We start from the raw sequence: 21,252 nt of genomic DNA on the forward strand, positions 1-21,252 counted from the left end.
CCTGTCATTAGGCTGCGTAATGTAACAATTTCAGCAGAGCCTTTGAAAAATCCCAAGATTCAATAAAAAGACACCAAATCCCTGAAAGATTTAGAAAATCCCCAGATCTTGGGATGAATCCCAAGGGTTGGCATCACTGCTTCTACGCGATCCGGCCAGGCGACTGCTGACGTGCCCGAACGATGGGAGAGTAACGGAGGAAGGAGAAAAGGGTGTGATGCGAGCGCCGTCATCAGAGGCCAGTGGAAAGCGCACGCTACGCGCCTGACACGCGCGTGATGTAAGCACAGCGGAGCGTACGCAGGTGCAGCCAACGCCAGCGAGCGCCGCCACGAGAGCGGAGGGAGCGGCGCACGCTACGCGCGGGCGTAACGAGTGACGTCACCATTTCACTTACCCTCAGCTGAGATGAAGGGTACAGTACACTACTACAGTTATACATGTATACCTGAACCCCAAACCCGGCCTTCCTATAGTTTGCAGCCAAGCTATAGGCATTCTACGGTCTAGTAAGACCCATAATTAATCATAATTATTGCACGCGGTAAGTATACGCCTTCCAAGCCCAACACTTCGGTACCACGTACCCACCAAGTATCATTTTCCTATCTTCTATTATCGGCGGACCTATAGGGACATTTTTTGTGCTTTCAGGGTGTAAGTGGTCCACTTAATTAGGTTTTAATTAATTATCCACGGGTATATCTAAACATTTTCTTCACTCAACGTAATCCTCATTAACCAACCATTAACTAGAACCATTACTACCTTTCTATAAGTTCCCTTTTATTTATACGTATTTTTTTAAACCTTTTATGGTATTTTTGGGGTCACGAGAGGTCAAGCTCTCCGCGATAGTCTTATGTCGCAAGGAGCTAGCGCCATAAAAGGTGCGTGGGGAAGGGTTCGTTCGATGGGGAATGAGTCATTTTCCCTTGCCCGCCGTTCCAGCCCCTCCCCCGTCTTTTTATTTTCAGTCTTTTTTTTTTCTACGGACATACCATAATCCTATGTGTCAGGCGATCAAAACGGTAACATTGATATAAACACTGAATTCTGCATTCGCCTTCACCGGCGCATACGCCATTCTTCAGTCACACAAACGCGATATGCTTGCATTAATGGGTACACGATGCGAAACGTTTCGCGAGAAGATTCGACTTAAAGGAAAAGTTCTAAACGTCTTTAAAAGCGACGTGCAATTCATTACCAACAGCCAGCTCCTCTACCGCAATGACTCCGTCCTGTTTACGCTCGCGGTGCTGTTGAAACGCGTCGCTCGGACGCAACACGCGAAAAAATTTCGGGCCCCAATTGTAAAACACGCGGGGCGCACGAGTCCTTCAGCGTATATACGCGGCCCCCACATATTCACAGGCTCGCCGCGTGTCGCAAGAACGCCAAGCAGACGCGGGCGACGCAGTCTAATTTCCTTCGCAACATTTACGACGTTAAAGCGTCACTTATTCGAGCAACACTCGCTTCCACGCCACCGCACAACTAATGCGGCGAATAAATTGACCCTCTCGATTTGCTCGCGCATACACACTCGCCCGTCGACAGGGAATTTGTGCAGCAATGAAGCAAAAATAAAAAATAAATAAAAAAAGAGGCATCCATTAGTCACGCCAAGCAAGTGCAGGCTCCGCTAGGCTCCCTTTCAGACTGCGCCACTTAATCTGGAACACACACACACACACAACACACACACACAAACACACACACAACACACACACACACACACACACACACACACAACACACACACACACACACACACACACACACACACACACACCACACACACACACACACACACACACACACACACACACACACACACACACACACACTGCTTTATCGCAACACAAGCGTTAACGACGGAACCTACACAACTATAGGTGGCATGACGCGGATTTCAGCAATCAAAAAATGAAAGTAGGGACTGCGAGAGGCCAATAATGTGTTGTATACTGGGCCGACTGGTTCTGTGACACGAGATAACACTGCAATAAAAGCGGTATACTTTCAAAACGGATGTAAAGAACTACAACGAAGCACAGTCTGCGCCCGCGTCAGTACTTCACGTCCGTGTCGAAAAGTACTGTGAGCACTGTAGCCCATTATCATGCTTATACATAAAAGACGCCCTAGCGGATGGCTCCTCATTAGCGCAGCATGATGAGTATGTGTTTCATGCTTCTTGAAAGCGTTACGTGCAAGATATTCACCTGGGTATATGACATCTATAGTATAAGGAAATCATCGGAACAGAAAGCTGACTTCGTCATATGCGGTATTTCGATGAAAGCGGCGATGAACTGAAAGAGCCACACTAACGCAGGCGACACCACAAACAGCGCACGAGCGCGCAGGACGTACTACGTATGTACAGAAACAAAGACGCAATCGATAGTAATGAATTTCTGCTGACGCCCGGAAGCAACTGTTTATAACCATGAGGCCGAGCGCCCTTCGTAAAGCAGTTTGCCCCGCCTCCAAGCTAAAACGAAAGGGGGGGAAAAAAATGAAAATGTCAATGCATATGCTTTACGAAATACGCGTCCCGTGCGAATTTCCCGCTTCGAACTTCGTATAGCGGGGTTCGGCGTCATGATTAACCTTGTAATAAACCAGGCCCGTGCACTCAACCATCCCTCGCCGAACGACTCGTTTTAATGATTCGCTGAAGTGACAAAGACTGTGCGATGAGAAGAAGATAATATTATCATAATAGACTGCGTACGACAATGGAAATACGTTTGTCTTAGCATCTTTTTTTTTTTATCATACCAAACACAGTCCTGCCGAACTTCATTGTCAAACGGTGTATGACGTAAGCCGCCACGCGGAGGTACTGAAGCTCGTAGACGGCCCCGGTGACCTGCCAACGTTATCGCTGTAATTATCGTGAGACATTCGTTGACCGTGTGTAATAGATAAACAATCGTGTTTATGCAGGCATATGTCAAGAGGCCGATATATACTTTCCGATCCGGCGCACTATTCTCTCGCGGTTCAAGTTCAACGAGACGCGCGATCGATCCGAAAACGAATGATTTTCGTGGACACATGCATGCATGTTTCAAGCTTTGCGGAGAGCATATAACTCCAACGTTCGCAGAAATTTCGCTCACAGAAAACCTTGTGCCAGTGATACGATCGAAAGCCAAACGCAGCGCGAGTGAGGCAAGCTGCGTAAAGACTCGAGAACAGTGGCCGGTTAGAGCGAGGCTGCGTAACGTAGTATAATGAGATTTCCCGCGAGCAGCACCGCATACGCGGTAAAGAAGCCGGCCACCGCGTGAAGCGGCACAAATGGGCCACTAAACTCGTTCCCGTACACTGCAGGTATCCCAATAAGTGTTGGAAAGCTCAGCGACTGCCGGGGATGCAGCCGAATGGAACAGCTTCTACAGGCTTTTTTTTTTTTTTTTCTGCGGAGAAGAACAATTGTGTTGTTCACTTCGCCACGCGAGCACGTACGCGCACTTCGTTGTGCAGCATCGCAAACATGCGCATTCTGCATGCCTCCAGCGGAGTAGCGCGCCATGCACGATTCGCAGCGTCTTGGCGAGGACAATGATGGAGGAGGGAACTCCGTGTGTAGATGGGCGAAATTAATCCGAATCGGGCCGCCTCGACCGTATCGCATAAGTCCGGCGCTGCCATTATATCACTGGGCGGCAAAAACATTTTTGGCCCGCACGATCGAACGCGCAAGTTGGACAGAAAAAGAGACGCGACAGCTGAATATGTAGGCCGTTCGTTTTCAGCTGACGAGACAGGCGGATGTAATAGCGAGGCGTGCACAGCTAAGAGAGCGAGAGAGGGCCTTCAAAACGGGGTGCGTTTGTTGCATGGGTGGGGGCTGTAGAAAAAAAAAAAATGAACGAACGCACCGCCGTCGGACAACGGGAGGCAACCACAGATTTCTAGGGATATAGTGCCAAGGAGTGGCTCGTAATAAGCGGGCTCTCTATCGCGCATCGAACTCTTCGGAGAGGCCACCAGGCGAGCATGCAGGCCGGAGAAAGCCAAAAAAAGTCAAAGAGGCCCGGACCGGCCCGCGGTGCCCCCGAGAGGAGCAATTAAGGGAGCGGCCGCCTCTGGCCCAGTGGCCCCGTCCGCGGCCGGCGCCCGAGGGCCACCGGAAGCGGCAGACCGACGCGCGCCGCCGCAAACAACCTCCACCAGCAGGGCAGGTGACGCTTCCGCACTGCATGCAGCCGGCGCACCGAAACGACGTCGCGACTCGGTGCCTAAACATCCGTGAAGATCGCGCGATAGAGACGCGGTCCGAATAGGCGCCCTTTTGATTCTAATCAAACAGCGACATCAAAGGGAGACTGCATACGCACTACATCGGCGTAATCTCGAACATAAAAACGGTTACAACTAGCGACACTGTCGTCGCCAACACTTTCCCCGCAAGTCGCCAGATACACTGGGCTCCATGCAGCCGCCGCTTTTGACGATATCGCACGAAGATGTTCGCAATCGTGTAAGCGAAAAGGTTGAAGATATTTGAGCTATCTATATACCTGGCTGGGCGGTGGCCGTGTCGGCTGGCGTCCCCCATACATGCGCAGGTTTACGGGATATCCCAGATGACGTAAGCCGAACTATCTCATGGCTATGAGACCAACACTGCATTTCGTCATATGTAACGTTCCGCAGCAAACCAAGCTTACGTTAACTAATTTCCTGAGTAATTGAAAAAAAGAAAAGCTAATTGCAATATTAAACGAGCAATGGCTTGGCTAATGTTAGCTGACACTTCATAGCGTGGAGGTTGGGCGGACTTGTATAAGGAAGCATGCATACGAAGGAAGACCGAAATGAAAGCACTCAAAGTGCGGATACGTGAATACACAGATATAATGTAGCGCAAACAGTATGCACGTTCACTGACGTCAAAACGAAAACACGTGCCACGTTAGCTTGCTTTCTTGATGGAAAAATATAAACGTCTAAATATCGCCTTTCGAGTTTACGCGTGCACACGGCTCTTTACGCGGGAGATTTGAGGTAGCTTATTCCATATAGCCGAAGAAAAGAAACTTTGAAGTGATGCGACAAAAACGTATCGCTTTATCTGAATTTCGAATTACGCCATATCCATCCTCATGAACAACCCCACGACAAACGACTAAGAAATTGAGAGTCTTCAAGGCGCTTTATGAAACACTTGAGATATTTTTTTTTCCTTTCTTGTGCAATGCATGGATATGACGTATATTCATTGACAATAAATAATTACCGGCGGCTGGCATTAACAAATGTGTGATAACCAACGATTAACCTAATGATCATATAGCATTCACAACTTAAGTTTTTTTTTTAATTACTTTAGGCAACATGCTGCAATTGAACAACTGGTACTTTCGCCTAGTTTCGTGACGCCTTGCCAGACGAAAAATGCGCCACTGACGTTCTCTTATCCTGCTACGAACTCCTGTGCCGCGCAATGTGCGAGGAAGGTACGCACGAAACACGAATGTATTTTGAGAAATGTACGGGCCAGTTGTTGAGCTGACATTCTTCGCAACTGCCTCTCTCTCCTCCCTTTTTTCGCTTCTGCGCCACAACGGCAGCATTTTAGAGTTCGGGGTAGAATATCTCGAAACTGCTGCAATGTCAATATTCGTATACAGCGAATGAACGCGGAGCACTGATGAGCTTCGATTTCGTAATTTCAACATATGCTCACAAGAAATTAAGTGCAATGTTAATGAACAATTACTGCTTATCCAACTAATGATAACCAAAAACGTGACAGAGCCCGCGGAACGCACTCGGCTATTTCCGTTTGAAGCAGGTGGTATGTAGCGACCTGCGCACTGCATGGCATGCAAGGTGGTCTGGCAAGTGGTGTGCTCACATTAAACGCGACGAGGTTTTGTTGCGCTATGAATCGCCCTATTAAATTCTTTGTAGCCGCCGCTCGATGGGGACCTCGGTCACAACGGCTTCGGCAGCAATACTTTTTTTTTTTATATACGCCACATCTAAGAGCACACGTAATCGCGAATCTAAGTAAACGCCATAATAGGAGAAACCTAAGACGTATCGCACTGACAGTCATCTTACAGCGGTAGATGGCTGTCAGTGCGATACGTCTTAGAATAAACCCAATAACTCTTGTTATCTTTCTCACACTGCAAATTCGAAGTCGCCAGGGCACCACGCGTATCCGCTGCAGTTGATGACGAGAAGCCAGAAAGGAAGGCACTACTTGGATGGCGCCAGAAGAATACAGGGGGGACGCGCAAGAACGGGTGGGTGGGTGGTGCATATTGCGGAGCGACTTCCAGAGAGAATGAGCCCGGCAAACAACACCGTTGCTTAAATGTCCGCACGAGTGGCGGCACGTCGCTGCAGGAGGGCATCACGTGGGCAGGACGAAGATTGCGTGCACCCAAGTCGCGTCGGCGGCTGGCCGACCTAAATGAGGATCCCCGCGTTTGGCAGCAGGAAAAAGCGGCTACCGCCGGCGAGTCCCACGGGCGGACAGACAAAGGCCAAGAGCGGCTGAGACCCAGAGTTCAACGTCTCCGGCGCTCAATGCCCCGTCGTCGAATAATGGCGCCTTAATGCCGCACAAAGCCCGCAGCTTCTGATCTTGTTGAGAGAAAGGCACGTAATTTCCATTTCTAAGGCGCGCTCCCGCCGCGGAGGGACGGCCATCGGACAAGGGGAGCCCCAGAAAACAATGCACTCGTCGCCATATACTTTCGCGTGCCACGCGACGGGGCCGAAACGAGCCGGAACTGGCCGCCGTCGCGAAAAGGCGGCAGCGATCGCCGTGGGCCGCTGGCTGCATGCAGTGGCCCACACCGAGTCACGCCTTCCCACTCTTCTGTGCACGAGAATGTGGAAGCGCACGCTGACGATGTTAATGCCCGTCATTTGGGTACACACGGGAAGCTTCAGTCACAAGGGAAGCTCGCGAAGCACCACCGAACAGCTTCGGCGTGAACTTATACTGCACACAGCGTCCCTCGAATTTCAATACTTGAACAAAGAAACGTGTTTTCTCGCTGCAACAAGGTTTCTCAGCGCCTGTATACGGTAAATATAAAACTGCTTTCAAAAGGATAAAAACACATGCTGAACACAAAGGTGTTTGATGAAATCAATTGTTTGACGAGGAAGCTGCCTGCGAATCCATGCATGGAGAGTAATCGCTGCTCGAAAACGAATTCGGCGCCCTACTCTCACATCGGTCACGAGTGCACTGTTCCCGTGAGGGGATGACACACGGACGAACCCCATTTAAAATGATAAGCGTTCAACTCCAGCTGATATTGCACTTGCCGGCGTTTTTACTTGGACACGGCCGGTATACTATTAAAGAGAGGCGCTCTAGCATCGGCACAAACACGCCGTCCTACTTTGTACACGCGAGCCGGTCACTACGCAGCGAAAACAATAGTATCCGCATCTAGATGATAATCACGCGTTCGTACGCACCTGCGTTATATAGGCGTCATCATCGGGCAGATTTTATGCCTTCATTTCCCACGGAGTGGCAGAAAATGAGGACTATGTCGTATAGAATACTAACAAGGTGCTCAGAGAGCGTGCGAGGAGGCCCCACATAAACACCGCGGCGCGTCCCAGATGCTGCGCAGCCAAGACACGCGATATGCACAACGGTCATTTCCCAAAAGAACTGAGCGGCGGCATGAGCGTCTACGACCACTGTGCGGACAAGGCAGCCTTGTTTTGGCAAAAGCACCGATTAGATCGGCTCCGACCACAGGGCCCGGCTCGGCGATAACGCCCTTTTCGCACGACACCGGCGAGGGAAAAAAAAAAAAAAAAAAACCGTGGCCCGGCGAGAAATTCGCGACACCGGTGCTTCTCCCACGCGTCACACCTCGGAAGGTACGTACATGGCCTTCCCAAGGGCGCTTCACACACCAAGCGACCACAAAGGGCGCACTGCCGCTGAGAAATCGCACGCGCTCGTGCAATCTCGCTGGGGTCACCAAAGCGCGATGAGGAAGGACGGCAATAAAAAAACTTGGGCCGAATTCGCACAGCGGCACGGAATAGAGCAGCGCGAGATAAATGGTAGACAATGAGTAAGAAGTACACTAGACGTATTTGTCAGTGGTGGAAGCGAAAAGAAAACGCTTCTCAGTTCACCTATCGGGCGACCCGCTCTGGCAATAACAGTGTGCACGAAGGCTTTTGTTCTGTGTAAGCGAAGATAGGGTCGCGTGTTACGTGAAGCGCCCGTCCAATCAAGTCGAACGACGAGCGCAGTGAGGAGCAGCGGTGCAGTGCGACCTACTTATACGATCTGACCAACAAGCCTGCAGCATCTTATATACACGCGAAGTATATACGGCGTCGTAACTCGGTACCTCCCCTTCCAAACCATGCTGGGATCGCGCTCCTCGTATATGGTGTACAGCTTACAGTGAGCCAAAGCTCGAACAGCTCGCAAAAGGCTCGCGCCGCCCTGTTGGACTGACAAAGGTGCAGGTGCCTCTTTTAAAGTCAGGGGGGGGGGGGGGTCACGTGGCGCTGCACCAAGCCGTGGCATAGGCGGCGGGAGTCACTTTCGAAATGCTCATTTTTTCGCCGCCTTCTCCGTGTACGGCATCACGCGCATCGGGTGGCAGACAGCCGCTCGCTCCCTGGCGAAGAAATAGGGCCCTTTCGTGCCGAGCGCATATCGTGCACGGGAGCGAGCGTCGGATTTATAGCGCGCGCTGCCGCACGTGGGAATCGAGACGTAAATCTCGCGGGGACGCGCACGACGACTGCGCGGGGCGCGACGGTGCGTGACGATCGCGCGTTTGTCGCCCGCAATTCGAACAGTGTGTTCAACAGCCGGCTGCTCGCGCGCGTACTTCTGCGAGCGGTTTTCACTGCCGAACGCGAGTTTTCGACGAATGGTCGCGTGGCATGAAGCGCGCTTATTCTCGAGTTGCCTTTAGTGTATACATATACGCCGCCCGCGACTCTCGTCCAGAGCATGCACTATTACACAAATCAAAAGCTCTAGCCGATATCTTAAATGTGAACTGACGTACGCGAAGGGCAAAGCTTTTCCTCGTGCTTTTGTATGGAAATCGATAACGATATAGCAAACTTAGTTTTCCCCCAAGGAACGAAAAAAAAATGAAACATGACAAGATAAAGATTACAAGAAAAAGGCTATCAGATAGCAAGGACGAGATGTCTGTAGTAGCCGAGGAACACAGCAAAGAGCCCGCGAGAAGTACGTTTACCGATGTCGTTTACCAACGTCGGGTGTGCGTGCACACTTTCCATGAGATGCAACTGTGCATGTCATGGAACATCGCATGGCAGACCGCATGGACTCCTTGTGTGCATGTATGTATATATGTGTACGCATTACTGATCACCAAGCCTTCCCCCCTTAATTAATACAGGAAAACCCCTCTCACACGCAAAGCCCCGATTCTGAACACATGACCTGACAAAACACTTCGGCATCATTGGCGACGAAACTTTATTCATTGTAATATTTCGCGTTTTTCAGCTATCATTTTACTTTTAACAAAAAAATGTCGGCAAAAAAATATATATGCACATTCGCCCCTCCCCCTTCCCCAGCGATATTCGGTCTTACCCTATAAACGCGAGAGTGTTATCCGTAAGGCAATAAAACACCCTCTATTCGCCTATGAAGGGCGTCAAAATGTTTACTGTATACGCCGACTGGCTCGCACGTGCAAGGCGATGCTCATAAGTGACAGAAAGCCTTCATGACTAACGGTTGTCAGACGCTTATCCTATTTAGTCATGAAAGCCCCCCGCACGATGTCTCATATCGCTACGTGACTCATCCAGATGGGCGAGAAAAAAAAAACAAAACAAAAGAAAAGCGAGTGTGTGGCAAAAAAAAAAAAAAAAGAAGTCCACATTCGAGGTGATCATCGCACAGCATTTTCGTGTCAGAAGTGGGAATTATGAGCTCCACGCGGAGGTTTTATCCCATACGCTGTCGCTATGTTGGCCAGAGTGCCTTAACCCCGCGCCAAACTTTCTTTTTGCTCCTGTTTTTCTCTATTTTACGGTGTAACCACAAATACATGTTTACACCGACAATGCTTAGCCGAACGCTGAGAGAGCAGCGTGGGCGCAAGACTGGGACACGAATTCGCGACGCGGGGGTTATTCTTGATGCGAAGGTTCCCTCGAAGTGGCCTGCTAACGGCAAAGTGAGTTCAGCGAGCCCCCCAGCACAGCCACGAGGGCCTCGTCCCCCTGCCCCAGTACGAGCCCACAAGTATTCGCCGCCTATGAGCCGAGCAGCCACACTGCCAAAAATTGACTTTTCCGGCCGTGCGCTGCGAGAACTTCTGCATACGGCTAAGGATGCAGACGCCACAGTAATAATAACTGCTGGGGTTTTACGAGCCCAAGCAACTTTACTTTCTTCACATCTGTATCACGATTACGACAATGCATTTATTAAAAACAGTACAATTAACGTCCCTTTCCTTGGCTTCATTATCTGTTAATTTTCATTAAGCTTGAATCGAACAAAGAAACGAGCCCTCGAAATTTCCTTCCTTCATTCTCATACGACTATGAGGCACGCCGTAGGGGGGGGGGGGGGGGGGGGGGGCTCCGGATTAATTTTGACCGCCTGGGGCTCTTTATGCGTGCACCTAAATCTAAGCACACGGGTGTTCTTTGCATTTGTCGCGCCCCATCGAAATATGGCTGCCGTGGCCGGGAATCGAACCCGCGCCCTCGAGCAGATAAGCCTCTTCCCATGTTTTAACTGCATTCTTTACAAACGACCAAGCGCTACAACAACAACAACAATAATAATAATAATAATAATAATAATAATAATAATAATAATAATAATAATAATAATAATAATAGCGACGTGTCTTATGTGGAAACCTTTTTCTTAAGGGTGTAATTGAGAACACCGAGAATTATGTTTGATCAACTCGAAACGCGATTGTAACGAATACGCGACACATTTCAAGCGCTGACTTACAATTATAAACTTAACGATGTCCACGTGTCTCGTACGTGTCTTCGTCCCAGCTGCGCATACATTTTAACAAAGTATGAACCAACACACCTTTTTTTTCTTTTTTTTTATGACGCTAACACCCAGCGACATTATGTTTTTCAAGGAACATACCGGAATTCGCCTCAGCCAACCGGAATTTGAGCGTTGGCTCGAATGGGATGAAACACCAATAAAAAAATAAAAACTCATATAAAAAGGAGGTAACAGTTCAAGTTAAGAGTTGTAGAGGATACATATGATATTGGAGCATAATAAGTTTTATTTAATACAGGGGCCAATTAACTGCCAAGAAAATTAATGAAAATTAATGAATGAGTTCACTGAAAGAACAGACGGTTTTCTTGTGAACAGCTGGGATGGTTGTGGCACCTGGCGGAGCAGATCTCAACGACGCGCTTCTTTCCACGTGGCCTCTGCGATCACGACGGCGCGCTGCCGGAGCTGATTGCAAAAGCCACGCAGAGAGAAGCGCCGCTCAACTCGGTGCGCTTAAATTAAATGAATCAGTTCACGAAAGAGCAGACTGTTTTCTTGTGTGTGTACCCACTACAGAATTGTTTTCTTTCACTCTAAAGTCTATACCAAAGTGAACCAAAAGCTATAGGGGCTACGCTGTAAACCACTTTACACCCTTAAGGGAATTTTACCGTGTCTATAAGTAACACCCTTACACCATAGGAAAAAGGTGTTTTCACGAATCAAAACACACATAACATGGGGGGTTGCCAATCCTCTAAATGCCCTTATTTCCGAAAAAACGAAAACTAAAAGCTACTAGTCAAGGAAAATCCAATTGCATCTGCGTCAAAGGATGCAACCGCATGCACATACACACCTAACCGTACACACAAATATATATATCACATAAGAACCAAACGGGCAGAGCGCTCGAGCTACACAAGCATACACAGACTATGTGGTATATATAGCCACAGTATATTGAGCCGCCGTTCAGTGCCGGTATGCCCGTCTTGGATAATTAAACAATAAATATTCACAGAATAAGTCTAAACTTATGGTGGGCTTGTAGACAGCGCTAAAACAGACAAGACAGATCTGTTATTCTGAACCTGCCTAATATTCAACGCTTTTTAATTTAGCCTGTTCGGATTATCAGCTGGCATTCCTATCGTATGGGCCACAGGTGTTTTGATAACACATGACACCCTTACCCCCTAAAGGGTGTTTTAGTAAAGAATTAACCTTTACGCAAATGAAGTGGTTATTTGGGCAAGTAAAACACCCTCGCACCCCCATTTTTGCAAATTCTGGTGAGGCAAAAGGGTGCTTTGGTTGCTTGAAACCGCTTTAAGGGTGCAAAGGGGTTTACAGTGTAGCGCCATTATTGACACTCCAATGGAACATTAAGGTCACCCGAAGTTTTTTCCTGCCGCATTTCGAGACCCCACGTTCTGAAAGGTGCGAATTACTATAGATAACACCCTTCAGAAAGAAAGAAGATCATTACTAGAGGCAGGATTTTTAGGCACTAAAAAAAGCTCGTTTTAGGCGCCAAAAATAGGCAGGCAAAACAATGCTTTAGGCGTCCAAAATCGTAAATATAGGCACAATAAATTTTCACATAAATGCAGATAATTTCAAACGAATACGTGCGCGACCTCTATCTACGACAGGAAAACAAGAATGTTATTAAGATGGCACAAAAAGGCGCCAACATTTGAACATAGCGTGCGTTGTCCCGCGCGGTTAGCACTCCCGTGTTCTGCAGAGTGAGTCAAGTGTCCACTGTCGAATGAACACACTCCTGGGTGTTTTTTCGGCATGACTGAGAAGTGCAGAGCAGGAGCAGACAGCCAGATTGCTAAAAGACCAGAAGGGAGGGATTCCTCTTGTTGGCCGGGTCGAATTGCGTAGAGCCCATTTCTCCCCTGGCAGTGAACCACTGGCGTAGCCAAGGGGGGGGGGGGTTCAACCTTCTCCCCTCCCCCGAAACTTTTTCAGTTTTGCGTGTGTGTATATACACGTACACATACAAACGCATGCACGAACATATATAAAGTATGGGTTGTCCCCTGCCCCCCCCCCCCCCCCCCCCCTGAAAAAGATTTCTCGCTACGCTACCGCAGTGAACACCTTAAAAAGTAAATTACAAACAAAACAAAAGCTGCGTGCAGTTCACAATTTTTTTTTTTTTTGCTCTTCACTCTCATTTCCGCCGACGGCTCTCCGCGGTTTCGCATTCGCCAACCGCTCGGGCCATGTCAGCGCGGCGGCGAATGCTCGCCGGCGTGTCCCGCTTCACTGCTGCCAGCGGTTGTTGGTTGGTTGACCTATAGAGGACTAGAGTTGGTTGAACTAGAGGACTATAGGTTGAACCCCATAGTTCCCAACAGTCAATCTTACGCGGTAACACGAATAACGGTCTCAAACAGCACCCGCGGGAGCGAAACGTGAGGCTAAATAGCCTTCATATAAGCGACAATTTTGAAAATATGCATTTATAGGCATTTGTAAGCATTTAGGCATGGACGCCAAAAATAGGCATTTATAGGCACCATAAAAACACTATAAAAGTCCTTAGCCTCTAATTCATGCTCACGTGTCAAAGTGGCGCGATATGAGCGCAAGGAACAAAATAGGAATTTGCCTAAAATCCGGTCTCTAGTCATTACACACGTACAAAGAACGGACATTACAACCTTCTAAGTAAGTATTGAGAAGAAACGATTTTGCTGCAACATGCGCACCGGCGCAAAATTACCATAACAATTACAAAAGCGTCACCGATCCATTCCAACTTCGTAATACGGTAACAGCCATTAATTGCATACACTACACTGCGCGTATTACACAACAAATATGAAAAGCGGCACGAACAGCGGTCTACTTCGCTATGTGCCTCGCAAGCAGAGTCCAAACGGCCATCGCCTGCGCGTTTGGAATAAATAAGTGGCCATTTTCTGCGCGCTCGCGAAACCTAGAGTGGAGGTTTTCGTGCACTGCATCCTGAGCAACACGTAAATGATACATAATTAACGCAGCGTCTGCTAGGGACAATAAGTAGGTCGAAATGGCGTTATATTTACGCAGTATCACTATATACCGCTAAAATCGACCCCTCTTAATAAACTATCACAACAGTGCACCCCCCACCCCGTTTTTGTTTTGTTTTTTCGTCAAGAAATGGGAAAATAAGGATGTGTCAGGGATATTTTGCATGCCATTCTACTCTTACGAGAGTAGATCATTTTGGCAGAGCAACTGCCAAGTTCGCCTGCCTTATAATTTATGCCTCACCTCCCCAAAAATGGTGAGAGCCGCGTCAACGATAGCACCGTCGCCAACGCAGACAGAAAATTTCGACCGTGCAAGAGGAAACTTTCCGCTACACACGCCCGTGGACGTATAAAAATGGTTCTTTTTCTTCTTCTTTGGACAGATCAAATTATGCGGATAACTCGAAACGCGCACATATATCATTATATAGAGTGGCGAAACCAACTGCATTGAATGTCCAACCTATCATTTCTGAAAACACGGACTATATGACGGCTAAAAACGCTGATTTCGCGGCTTTTTTTTTTTTTTTCTTCGTCCCCCATTTGTGTGTATTTGTACACGGTGGAAATAAATATTTAATAATAACAACAATTTATCTGCAGTTTTACGTGCCAAAACCCCGACACGATTACGAGGGACATCGTAGTGGAGGTCTCCGGAAATGTTGACCATCTGGTGTTTTTTTAACGTGCACTGACACATCGCACAGTACACGGGCCTCTACCATTTCGACTCCATCGAAATTCGACCAACGCGGCCGGGATCGAACTCGCGACCTTCGGGTCAGCAGCCGAGCACCGTAACGGCTACACCATCGCGGAGGATGGAAATAGAGATTTGATTTGATTTAAGCGGGGGAAGCTTCCGAGGAAGACTTAGTTCGGCAACTCCTAATTAAATCGTGGTCGTGGGAACGACCATATCGTGTCTTCTCGGCAACCACATCATTAATTTTAATGGAGCGTGTTGCATTTCAGATGAACACCTAAAATCTATACACCGAGAACTTTCATTATAATAATAATAATATCTGGGGTTTAACGTCCCAAAACCACCATATGATTATGAGAGACGCCGTAGTTGAGGGCTCCGGAAATTTCGACCACCTGGGGTTCTTTAACGTGCACCTAAATCTAGGTACACGGGCCTCAAACATTTTCGCCTCCACAGAAAATGCAGCCGCCGCGGCCGGGATTCGATCCCGCGACCATCGGGTCAGCAGTCGAACGCCATAACCACTAGACCACCGTGGCGGGACGAGAAAATGCATTTTCAATTCGTGCAATAAAATAAAGGAGAAATTATTGAATGCGCTAAATTTTATTCAAATCGGTCCAGTAATTGTCTGAAATATGCATTTCTACGTTGCTCCGGCCTCCCTATGCCAAAGCTTCCTTTTAGCGCCTTTTTTTCTTTTTTTTTTTGTCGGCAAAGCGTTTTCAGTTGTGCGCAGTTCAGTTACCGATAGTCCAGAAAACAAGAAATTACTTATGTCCCTAATTCAGGTTTAATTCGCTACTAATAAAATTCGACATTAATAAAAGTGGTTATGCTACGAAAGCATGTGGTATGGGTTTGTGGCAGTCCGACGGCGTGGATTCGAAGTGCGTCGCTCTGCCCTCGGGGCAACACATTCTCCGCGCCACTTCTCACTGTCTCACACGCACGCACACGAGCAAAAAAATCGCGTCTGTCTCGTAAGGAAATCGCGCGATGAGAAGCGACAAGCGGTGAGAGGCTCTTCTGGTCAACAGACCTTCACAGACCTCAAGCATGACGATCGGACAGGCCACTCATACCAAAGGGGGCCGCGTTCCTCGCCGTGACGACCGTGAGTAATGTGGATTCCGCACGGCCCGGCCTCCTCCGCACGAGTGCGGCGGCGAAACGAGTAGGTGCCACCGCCGCCGTACGTTCAATGCGAGCGCGCAGTTCCGGCCGCTTCTATGAGTCAGCTATTTTAGCCTCTACCCATCGCCCAGTTGGTGACGTTAAATCTTTTCCCCGCAGCAGTTTTCTCCGAGGCAATGGGGTGATCCGTCAGTGAACGTCGACTGCAAGACGTTGCTTTCCTACCAACAACTGCGGCACAAAATCACCGATCGAGTCCCTTCTGACCGCCTCCCCCGCTGGCCGCCGTGCCAGTAAATCGGGAAGCTAGGCTCAGCGCAATTGTCTTCATACATTATTCCCACCAGGTTGCTTCACTGAAAAGGACCACATATGTTCTACTTCATTCTGTGTCCGTTTATCTCGTCTTTCTCACCAAGTATATAAGCTCGTGTTTTCCTTAATTACAGCGAGAGCGTGCTGCACTGATGTAGCCGAAGGGGGGAGTCGAGCCCCTTTCCGAATTTTTTTCCATTTTGCATATATATATATATATATATATATATATATATATATATATATATATATATATATATATATATATATATATAGACACATACAAACGCACGCATGAGCATACTTAAAATACGATTACCCCCCAACCGAAAAAAAATTTCTGGCTACGCTATTGGCGTGCAGGGTAATGCAACGAAACATTCGGTGAATTGACTGCCGCAGCTACAAGCGAACTATGGGGTGAAGTGATGGCATAGATAAACATCTGTACATAGTTTTCGATTCTTTCTGCCCTCCCTTTCTCTGGTGGTCGCCATTCGGGCTTCAATTTCCTTTCTTCCTCTCTCTCCTTTTTATGAAACGAAAATAACCAGCTACCAGGGGCGTAGCCAAGGGGGGTGGGTGGGGGGGGTTCAACCCCCCCCCCCCGAAAATTTTCAATTTTGCTTGCGTATATATACACGCACACACACAAACGCACGCACGAACATACGTGAAGTATGGTTGAACCCCCCCCCCCCCCCCCCCCCGAAAAAAATTTCTGGCTACGCCCCTGCCAGCTACAACTTCTTTTCCTTCGCACGTTGCATCACACCCGGGGGACTTAAAATGCGGAATGTCACTTGAAAACTTGGCGATCGAGGCAGCTGCTCAGACTCGAGGCAGCTGCTCTAGCCGAAGACGTCAGAAGGAGCGGCGAAACTGGGCCACCCACCACGACCGTGGCTCATCTGCCCGCGGCGGCCAAGGTGGCGTCGATATGTGAGCGCCCGAAAACGTGCCCGAATACGGAAGACCGCGGGAATCGATCGACGCGTGACCGACCTTCGAGCGCAGCATGCGGCTAAACCCGGAAGGCATGGCCGCTCGCTGGGCCGGCTCTCGAGGGAACGCTACTCCCTGGCGTTGCCTTGAGCGGCTACGCCTTGGTCACGAATCGCGACCAACGACAGGACGGCCAACGCCTCTCGCGTGTGCCAACCCCACACTTCGCGCGCTGCCACAACGGTAACCGTGCGGCCGTGATCCCCAGCCGGTGACTGGACGGCCAAGAAAAATACGCCTTTGTTCCCTTCCAATACGACAACTCGCAGCCCGCTTAATCGCACCTATGGAGACTGTGCGTCAACGAAAAATTTATCGATTTGTGAGCTTCATGTGTTTGAACGAGTATGTGTAAAAGAGTGTTTATACACTGGTTCAACGTTATGGAACACATCTTTGGGGGAGTGAGCGTACCCCTTAGGCCGAGTAAAAAAATACACCCCCCCCTCCCATTTTATGTTGCGAGAATTTTTTAAAATTAATTTTTGATACTAACTTGATGTCCTAAGCCACGCTGATGACATGATACACCTGCGGCGACCTGGCCGGCAAGATTCAATCCCGATAAAAGAAAACCGAAACCGCCACACGACGACTGACGAAGAGCCGAGAGGCATGGAAATGAGTGTATATAAACTAACAGCACGTACAAAATTCTTTGTACTAAGCGTATTAAAACCCTCCGAGACGCTTTGTAATTGTTTCTGCTAGTTGTGTCGACTTGTGGCTAAAGAAGAGCAATCTAAATTGTGGTTTGGATGAACAGAACCTCCTGCGTAATTAATGCGTCTTAGCAGTGGACTGTTGCATATTATCGCTTTTCTAAAGGCACTATACCATTTAGACGAGCCGTTCGACGTGCCGCTTTCCGTGAGCCACGTCAAAAGTACAATTTTTGTTTGCTCGAAGTGAACATTACCGAAAACGAATTATTAATATAATAATATCTGGGGTTTAACGTCCCAAAACCACGATATGATTATGAGAGACGCCGCAGTGGAGGGCTCCGGAAATTTCGACCACCTGGGGTTCTTTAACGTGCACCTAAATCTAAGTACACGGGCCTCAAACATTTTCGCCTCCATCGAAAATGCAACCGCTACCGAAAACGAAATAGCACCTTACTTCAAGCCCGAGATATGATTCTACTTGTGCAAACGCAGAACATGGATTACTTCAGGATAAGTACATTTTAATTAATATTAATATGACACATCTAAATTAACGTATTATGACATTTTTGTTGCAATTTTGTTGACTTTTCTTCACAGGTCGCGTCTTAAAGGGACACTAAAGAGCAAAACGATTTTTCTCGCATTAGTAAAGTAGTCTTCCACGATACCAAAAACACCACGCTTGCTGCGAGAAGACGCTTCATAAGCTAGAAAACGCGCTAAAAGAAAATACAGGTGGCGACGCCACCTTGGAATTCCCGCACCATTTGCCGTGACGTCACATATTTTTGACGGCGCCTGCTTGGGCCTACGTAGTTCCTAATCGGTTAAATTGAAGTACATTGTCCTCTGAGGGGGCCAGAGACTTGACATAACGAGTTTGTGGAAATTTCGTCGAGCCAGTGGCGCTAAAATACGTTAAATGCTCTTTGAAACCTTTTACGTCACGAATTACAAAGTTCGGCGCGAAAATTAAAAATGAAACTTTGAACTTGGTTTTCTCCTCTAATAATAAACCTATGGTGGTGAAATAAACTACACAAGAGTTCTCCGAGCACACTGTATCAATCTAAACCAATTCATTGTTTCTCTTTAGTGTCCCTTTAAGGGGTTAACTATATTGTTCTGCGAAACAAAATGCACGCGCGTGCCTTCGGTCTAAAATTAAACGCGAACCGAGATAGAAAGACGACAAAGAAATAACAACATACTGTACTGAGCACGACTGATTAAGTGTGCGCTTTGAAATCGCCGCACAACTGCTTGCTGAAGATGCACTAGTTTCACAACTTGTGATTCCGGGCCTTACTATACTGCAAACACAGAATGCATGGGCATTTGATCTTGCCTTATTCGTGCTTCGATTCTCGCGATAGTACATAATCGACAAGAGGAATAACATTACAGTCCACAAGCATTAAGCGACATCACAAAGTTGATTATAAGCGCGGCATTGTGCAAGCAAAACATATTATCGGGCAATAATCAGAGCACGATGGAATGTTGCAACGGCGCATACAAGCTCGTCGACCAATGCAGGCATGCATGAAATAAGGAACAAGAATAAGATATCCATCTCTCACTCCACCTCCCCCCCCCCTTCTTTCTTTCAATCTATGCTGTCGCCTCTAAACGAAACTGATATCAGTGAGCATAAAAACTGAGCACAGTTCGCGCACGTTTTCACAAACGCCGGCTACTGTTAGTCAATGTATAAACGAGTTCGACCAACGAGCACTATATACAACACACCACGTTTACCGATGACGATTTGAGCATAACTATAGAAAACGAAGAGGAGCCATGCTGAGCGTGGGATCAGAGTGCCTCCTCCGCAATCTGTGGGCGCTGGCATGCGCAAACGAACTACTTTCGCGAAAACTTAACTGCAACCTTAACCATAAGACGGCGATGAATGACACCTCGGAATAGATACGATCAGCTAATACTACTAAAAGCCTCGCAGCACGACAGAACCAGGGACGTATTTATTTTTCAGCGGGAGCTCGCAGTTCACCGGGATTGGGGAGGCGGGTCGGAAGGACGTTTTAAGCTAGGTATCCTATAGAAAACGCTATAGGTATCCTAGTGAACTGATATTTCGGGTGGGGAAGTACGCGCCCGTTGTCCCCTACTCTGGCTACGCCCCTGGTCAGAGAAGATATTTCAAGAGCGATGCCGCTCCCGCATCTTCGGATAGTCATGCCGGCAAATCAATGCTCACGAGCAAACGCTAGCGACAAATGAGTTAAAAAAAATAGCGTCGACAAGGTGCAAACACAGGTGCAAGCATGGCGAGAACCTCTATTTGCCACAAGCATCAGTAGAGTCGGTCAAAACAGATGGAAGCCGTATCACGGTTTATATTTACGTAGGGCACGACTCGGCCTTCTCTTTCGTTTGACAAGATCGATATCTTGAATGCCAGAAAAAGGCCGCAGGCGTTGTCACTGCCGCTGGTCATTAGGAGGGTGACCGAAACAGCGAGGATATCCACATTTATTGGTAAAGAATGACGTAATCTCGCGCTTACCCGGACCCAAGTCGCGCACCGTGGAGCTGTGTACGCTCCCATCCTTGTGGATCCTCAGCTGACTGGTGTCTGTCAGGCAATAACATCCGCGGTTGTCCGCCGTCCACTCTTTGCACATGCACTTTGAAGTCTGGTAGCACACGGCCCAGGCCTGCTCCTCGCGGATGGGCGCACCGAAGGCTTGAAGGATCGACGACAAACGGACACAGCCATCGCCTTCCAGATCACACTTCGGCGCGTTCGCATCCTCCGACGCCATATTTCGTTCTGAATGAATGCCGCGCCGGTCCGCCGAGGGGAGCGGACTGCAGCAGTGAGAAGCGCTAACGCCGCCGCCAGGTGTGCGACGATCGCGCTGTCGGCACAGGCACAGGCGCGCGGCGGCTGTGCGCATGCTGTGCGCGTGTTTTGGCGAGACGATTCCCGGCGCTTAGCAAGCGTCTCTACAATATAAATGCCCCCGCAACCTTCGAGAAGCTTTCCTAAAACTGTGCCCGTAAAGAACGATGATCACAGTGCAGTTCACTTAGATACTGTCAATTAAACCTGGAAAACCCCAAAGCCGGCATCGGCGCTGTGTAAGTTTCGGTTTCGGAAACCGCGTTATCTGGAAGAATCAGTTTCGCTGCGATGAGGCTGTTAAACCGATAAATACCTGCATGTTTTATTTCGTTTTATTCGCTCTAGTTGCTTTGCATGAATTCAAATAAAATACTTATTGTCTAGTTGTTCACGGATGTCACATTGCACACTTCGCGATCGAGGCCGTTTGGTATAGTATTTCTTTATCAGGACTGGTTTATTTGTGCA

The 21,252-nt window shown here is 48.3% G+C and overlaps 1 protein-coding gene across 1 annotated transcript in view; it reads right to left on the reverse strand.

Moving 5' to 3' along the window:
- The window catches only part of LOC119376496 (protein spire homolog 1), a 202,430-nt gene extending 181,697 nt beyond the window's left edge, over positions 1 to 20,733 (reverse strand). The window contains exon 1 of the mRNA XM_037646304.2: positions 20,443 to 20,733. Coding sequence (XP_037502232.1) covers positions 20,443 to 20,701 — 259 coding nt within the window. The 5' untranslated portion in view covers positions 20,702 to 20,733. The remainder of the gene's footprint in view (positions 1 to 20,442) is intronic.
- Between the last annotated feature and the right edge of the window lie 519 nt (positions 20,734 to 21,252).

Source organism: Rhipicephalus sanguineus, chromosome 1, assembly GCF_013339695.2.
Source record: "Rhipicephalus sanguineus isolate Rsan-2018 chromosome 1, BIME_Rsan_1.4, whole genome shotgun sequence".
Taxonomy (NCBI): domain Eukaryota; kingdom Metazoa; phylum Arthropoda; class Arachnida; order Ixodida; family Ixodidae; genus Rhipicephalus; species Rhipicephalus sanguineus.